Source organism: Lacerta agilis, chromosome 13, assembly GCF_009819535.1.
Source record: "Lacerta agilis isolate rLacAgi1 chromosome 13, rLacAgi1.pri, whole genome shotgun sequence".
Lineage (NCBI taxonomy): Eukaryota > Metazoa > Chordata > Lepidosauria > Squamata > Lacertidae > Lacerta > Lacerta agilis.
This window is the reverse complement of record NC_046324.1, coordinates 2,854,928-2,861,917: the sequence shown is the minus strand read 5'-3', so window position 1 is coordinate 2,861,917 and position 6,990 is coordinate 2,854,928. Positions and strand designations below refer to the sequence as shown.

Sequence of the window (6,990 nt, the reverse complement as noted above, 5' to 3'; positions counted from 1 at the left end):
CCTACTGAAAATCCAAATAACACCCCTATCCTACTAATTCAAATGGGCACCTGCTCCTAGAAAGTTAGCTTGTACCAACCACGTTGATAAAACCACATTTTATTTATCGATTGCAATAATTTGTGCCATGATTTCTTGGCACAGGTCCATGATTTTAGTCATGGGTCAAGCAGGAGGTTTTTTTGTCTCAACGTTTCCCTGGGAAAACCTGCTGTTTAGCCTACTGCTGAATCAGAACAAACGTCAGTCAGGTTTTCCACATGGTACAAACAGAAGTGTGGATGAGACCAACTCTCCTAGAGAAAGGCATTAGTATGGATGACACCCCAAGGCCCAGCTCAGCCTGTCTCCCACTCTCCAGCAGCATCCCAAATCCATAGCCCCTTTCTAAGGGAGGGAGTGCAGAAACTTTGATCTTTTAGTAGCAGAAGGGAAGGAGCAGCCATTTTCTCTATTTGTGAAGCTTCAGCAAGAATTTTTTATAAAGTGCACCTGAAGGAGCATCACTAATCACTCCCCCCTCCTTCCTTCCCCATCCAAATGAATAATTAGTTGGAATAATTACCAGCCTTAAGATGAATTCACACCCTGTTGTGTCCGCAATGATACCAAGGATAACAGGTGTTGAGAGTGCCTGGAAGGGACAAAGATTAAAGATTATTTCATTATCTCGCTTTCCTTGAGGCAGGAAACTCTCAGGTTTTATCCTGTCATGCACAGAAAGGTCTAAGCAGAAACCCTCTCTCTCCTCACATTTTGGCAGTTTGCAAGGCTGAGCCTTTGACAGAGAGCGAATGTTGTTTAATTTGGGGGAGTGACGTGTCCTTGAGAATTCAGGCAGCTGTTTCTCTTCCTACAATCACCTCAGAGTTTGGTGCCTTTCCAAAAATCCATCCAAAATTGCAATTGGGGGGTACCAGTGCAGTGGGCTAGGGAAGGAGGGGACGGGAAAGATATTAGCAACAAGTATGTCTTTGAATGAGGTTTAAGATTAATTAGGAAGGAGATGTTTGAATAACTTCGTTTAGAGACCTGCGGACGGGATATTGAGAATGCTTCAGACTTATTGCAAAGAAATCGAAGGAATTTCAATAAAAACTTATTGCGGGTCTCTTAACAGGCTCAAGTGACCTTTAGGGGGTAAAAGTAGCACCTCCTTTGCATGCAGAGAGGGTCCCTAATTCAACTCCTTGTTAGGGCTGAAATCGTGGAGAGCCACTGCCTGTCAGTGCAGGTAGCTGTGATTCCTGCATTGCAAGGTTTTAGACATAGATTACGCTTTGGGCTCCTTCCAACTCTACAGTTCTATGATTCTATGACCCACTATAAGGTAGTTTCTGAAGTGTCTGAAGATGTGGAGTGACTGATCCAAACCTGACCTCTGCCTAGGTAACCTTGATAAGTCACAAACTCTCAATTTCAGCTGTTCATTCATATGGGGATGACAGGGTTGCTGTAAGGCAGAGCTTTCCAAAGTGTGTGTTGCAACACGTTACTGTGTTGGCTGTAGTGTGTAGGTGTGTTGCACAAATACTCCCCATGCTCCTCTCGGGGCTGGAAAGGGGTTAGTTTAACCTCCAGTTTGCTAGTAAAACTGAATTACTGTCACAAAATGATGCATGTCTAAAAAGTGTGTCACCAACATGAGAAGTGTAGAAAGCTCTGCTGTAAGGATTACCAATACAGTGGTACCTCGGGTTACAGACGCTTCAGGTTACAGACCCCGCTAACCCAGAAATAGTACATTGGGTTAAGAACTTTGCTTCAGGATGAGAACAGAAATCGTGTGGCGGCAGCAGGAGGCCCTATTAGCTAAAGTGGTACCTCAGGTTAAGAGCAGTTTCAGGTTAAGAATGGACCTCCAGAACGAATTAAGTTCTTAACCTGAGGTACCACTGTATTATTTATGTTAGGGGCTTTTGATGCACACAGATAGTATAAATACTTATTGCTGCTTCTATTCTTATGGAGATGGACTGTAGCTCAGTAGCAGAACACCTGCTTTACATGCAGATGGTAACCATTACTGCTAGAATCCATGGTTTGTGAATGAAAGCTCTCTCTGACTTAATAGCTTTCAGGGCTGAGTCATGGCATGGCAAACAAGGGGCCCAAATGAAATCTCAAATAATTGCATTACAACTATTTGCTGGAAAGCTGAGAGTTGGCTGTATTTAACCTCTACAGTGTCATGGACTGGCTGGATGAGGAAGAGTGGTGGAATCCGCCCAACCAAGCACCCTCCAGGATGTAGAGGAAGAGGATTTCAAAACTGGTGATTGATGGTGGAACACCAGCCACACCTCAGAGGAGAGGGACAAGCTGGGAAGTGCTAGAAGCAGGGAGGAAAGAGATGGAAGAAGACAGGTGCCCCAGAACAGGGCAGGGGGATGAGGTTCCAAGTTTGGATGCAGGTGCAAACAGCGATGATAGAGAGGAGATAGATGCTCAGGGCCCCCCTGACAGCTTCTCTACTGACAACCTGCTGCTGCCACCCCTCCTAGAACAAGGCAGTTGTTGCATGTTGTGGAACAGTGAGCCAGGCAGACACAGTGGGAGTCCCTTGTAGCTCACTGTAGCAACATTCACAGAGGGAGGGACCTGATGCAGAGGGCTAGGGAATGAAGGGCCGCAAGCCAGTCCAAACACCATTTTCTTTTAGACAGGTTCATCCTTTAGAAGTCTCCATGTGTTCTTTGTTTTGCTTTTTGTAAGAAATAACTGCATCTCTCTCTCTCTCTCTCTCTCTCTCTCTCTCTCTCTCTCTCTCTCTCTGACCTGAAAATGATCTGCCCTGCCTGTCAGCATTATATAACCATTTACATGATTATATACAGCTCCCTGGCAGGGCTCCTAACATAGGCCTGCAGCAGGGTGTGGGAATACGTTTTGGGATGTCCCGCGCTTTTGACGCTTCACAAAACCTTCCGCGCTACTGCACGGAAGAAAAGACATCCGGCTGGTGATTGCTGCCTGGATCCCTCCGCGCCTGCTAGAAAGCGCGTCAGGAAGCCTCACGGTAACGGTCGGAGACTTGTTTCCCGCCCGGAAACACTCGCTATTTCTGTGTTATGATTGGTTACTGCTTATGCTATGACGCTGTTCAGTTTGTCAATAAATGGCCCCTGCTCTCTGTTAGTGGTGGGTAGAAGCGTGGAGAAACGAAAGAGAGAACACGCACAGAGAGTAGTTGGGAGAGCGCACCCCAACAATAGACTGCAGTCTCTTATTTTTTATTTGGCCTCTTTCCTGCCTTCGGCTGCACCTTTTGCTATTCTTCTTGCTGCCTATCCTATCCTCTTCAGAAACCTTTGCAACTCCAGACAACTTCTCACGACCTTCAGGAAAACCTCATAACCAGCGGACCCATCATAACCAGTGGGAGCAGGCTCTCCAGGATTACTGGTTATCCCAGAAGCTGGTTATCCCGACAGCAGGGTTTCTCCTTCTAGCCCAGTATTTATTCTAAAAGCAAAAGTGGAGCCTAGAGGATCAGACCAGTGGCCCATCTAATCTAGAATCACATTCTCATAGGCCCAATTCATGTTGTTCTCATTAGCGTATGAAACCATAAATGACACTGGCACCAAATATCTGAAAGGCCATCTCCATTGCTACAGACCCTTTCAGTAGAGGGATGCTTCTTAGTAGTTTCAGAAGTGGGAGAAATGGCAACCAGGAAGAGCACTAAATTGAGGAACTCAGTTCCCAGAGAGAGAGGTGCATCTATTATCTTCATCATGTAGCTTTCCACTATATGGAGACATACCTCTTTACCCTGACCTTTGAAATAAAATAAAGATCGAAGGAATGAATGAATGAATGAATGAATGATATAAAACAAGTGTCCCATGAGCCCATCTAGCATGACCAATAGTCACTGGCGGAGGAAGGGAGGCAGTGGTGGCGGTCCACCCCAGGTGTCATCCCTGAGGGGGGGGGTGACAGTGCCGCGGTACCTCCCAGGATGCTAGCCTCGCCTCCAGGTGCACAGCATGTGTGCCACTCTGGGGGCCGGAGCAGCTTGCTCTGCCTCTGCCAGTAATGAGGGATTATGAGAGTTGTAGTCCAGCAAACATTTGGAGGGCACAACAATCACTGCCATATATAGCAAGAAGTCTGTTATTTCCTGGTAAACAAGAGCTGTCCTTGATTAGTCAGAAACACCAAATGAAAGTAGGTTCCTACTAGAAGTAGACAACTGGAGCCACAACCAGAGAGCGGCGATTAAAGATTGTTCAGAAACTCTAGGAAAGGCCTGATTCCAATTTAATTAGCAATTTAGGCAGAGGCTCCAGATGGCTGGCACTTCCTCCAGACTAGCGTGCTCAACCCTTACGTATTCCATCCAGTGCTCCTCCTGATCTGCTTTTGCAGATGCTTTCTCTCCCCCCCCCCTCCAATGATAATTTCAATAAAAAGAGGGGGGAGAAGGAGTAAGAGGGGAAATCTACATAATTAATAAGAATCATAAATATTCAGCCTTAGTTCATCATTAAGTATGGATATGCAACACATTTGCTAGGAAAGAGAGTTTGGGAACTGGAAGGAAAAGAGGAACAAGACTCCAAAGCCACCATTCCTGAGAAATGCTCCGGAACTGGGGGGACAGAGCAATTGTAGGGAAAGGAGTGGCAACAAGGCAGATACCACAGAACCACAGAACAGTAGGGTTGGAAGGGGCTTGTGCCAAGGGTCATGTGGACCAATCAAGAGTCCACTACCTCCCAAAGTAGTCAATTTCATTGTTGAACTGCTTTCATTGTAAGAAAGCTCTTCCTAATGCATTCCTTCAGTCCCATAAAATGTGGGCACTCTCCAGAAAGTGAACAAAAGCCCTAAAACAACAGGTTCCTATTCAGCAATCAGCTTCAGAGGTCATAGCAGTTTGTACATATAGCAGCAGTTATGTAGCAGCAGAAGTTAACTTCAGCTAAATGAATCCCTGCTTGGAGCACACCTTCAGTTGAAAGGTATTTGGGCAGACAGCTCAGTGGCAGAGCATCCGTTTTTTTCACGCAGAAGGGCTCAGGTTCAATCCCCAGCATCACCTTGTAGGGCTTGGAATGTCCCCAGTCTGAAATCCATGGGGATCCACTGCTAGACAGTACAGCCTATGATGAGCTTAGCTAGATGAACTGTTGGTCTAAGTATAAGGCAGCTTTCTTTTTTCCTTGTTAATGCATCCAAGGAAATGTGTAGGTAGTCTTGTGCAGGTCCAAAAGGCAAAAAGCAAAAGTAAAATAATCAGCAGCAGAGGCAACATATTAAGATTAAGGCCAGATCAAAGACCTGGTCCCAAAATATGAATGGCTCTGAAAGACAGCACCAGGACTCAGACTTCAATATGAGAAGTGAGTACAATTGTTTCCGTTACAGAGAAGTGTGTCCCCAGAATTCAACCCCTATTGACAACCTTGATGCTTCTGATGAAGAATTGCAGAAGTCCATGATTAAACAAGGGACGCGGGTGGCACTGTGGTCTAAACCACAGAGCCTAGGGCTTGCCGATCAGAAGGTCAGTGGTTCGAATCCCCGCAATGACGGGGTGAGCTCCCGTTGCTCGGTCCCTGCTCCTGCCAACCTAGCAGTTCAAAAGCACAAAGTACTAGTAGATAAATAGGTACTGCTCTGGCGGGAAGGTAAATGGCGTTTCTGTGTGCTGCTCTGGTTCGCCAGAAGCAGCTTAGTCATGCTGGCCACATGACCTGGAAGCTGTACGCCGGCTCCCACGACCAGTAAAGCGAGATGAGCGCCGCAACCCCAGAGTCGTCCACGACTGGACCTAATGGTCAGGGGTCCCTTTGTTGTTGTTGTTGTTCAGTCGTTCAGTCGTGTCCGACTCTTCGTGACCCCATGGACCAGAGTACGCCAGGCACGCCTATCCTTCACTGCCTCTCGCAGTTTGGCCAAACTCATGTTAGTAGCTTCAAGAACACTGTCCAACCATCTCATCCTCTGTCGTCCCCTTCTCCTTGTGCCCTCCATCTTTCCCAACATCAGGGTCTTTTCTAGGGAGTCTTCTCTTCTCATGAGGTGGCCAAAGTACTGGAGCCTCAACTTCAGGATCTGTCCTTCTAGTGAGTACTCAGGGCTGATTTCTTTGAGAATGGATAGGTTTGATCTTCTTGCAGTCCACGGGACTCTCAAGAGTCTCCTCCAGCACCATAATTCAAAAGCATCAATTCTACGGCGATCAGCCTTCTTGATGGTCCAGCTCTCACTTCCGTACATTACTACTGGGAAAACCATAGCTTTAACTATACGGACCTTTGTCGGCAAGGTGATGTCTTTGCTTTTTAAGATGCTGTCTAGGTTTGTCATTGCTTTTCTCCCAAGAAGCAGGCGTCTTCTGATTTCGTGACTGCTGTCACCATCTGCAGTGATCATGGAACCCAAGAAAGTGAAATCTCTCACTGCCTCCATTTCTTCCCCTTCTATTTGCCAGGAGGTGATGGGACCAGTGGCCATGATCTTAGTTTTTTTGATGTTGAGCTTCAGACCATATTTTGCGCTCTCCTCTTTCACCCTCATTAAAAGGCTCTTTAATTCTTCCTCACTTTCTGCCATCAAGGTTGTATCATCAGCATATCTGAGGTTGTTGATATTTTTTCCGGCAATCTTAATTCCGGTTGGGGATTCATCCAGTCCAGCCTTTCGCATGATGTATTCTGCATATAAGTTAAATAAGCAGGGAGACAATATACAGCCTTGTCGTACTCCTTTCCCAATTTTGAACCAATCAGTTGTTCCATATCCAGTTCTAACTGTAGCTTCTTGTCCCACATAGAGATTTCTCAGGAGGCAAATGAGGTGATCCGGCACTCCCATTTCTTTAAGAACTTGCCATAGTTTGCTGTGGTCGACACAGTCAAATGCTTTTGCATAATCAATGAAGCAGAAGTAGATGTTTTTCTGGAACTCTCTGGCTTTCTCCATAATCCAGCGCATGTTTGCAATTTGGTCTCTGGTTCCTCTGCCCCTTCGAAA

At 46.2% G+C, this 6,990-nt stretch overlaps 1 protein-coding gene across 1 annotated transcript in view; it reads right to left on the bottom strand.

Annotated features, from left to right (window-relative positions):
• Positions 1 to 565: 565 nt before the first annotated feature.
• The window catches only part of BNIP2 (BCL2 interacting protein 2), an 84,779-nt gene continuing 78,354 nt past the window's right edge, over positions 566 to 6,990 (bottom strand). Inside the window, exon 10 of the mRNA XM_033167860.1 lies at positions 566 to 634. Within this exon, the coding sequence (XP_033023751.1) occupies positions 571 to 634 (64 nt within the window). The 3' untranslated portion in view covers positions 566 to 570. The remainder of the gene's footprint in view (positions 635 to 6,990) is intronic.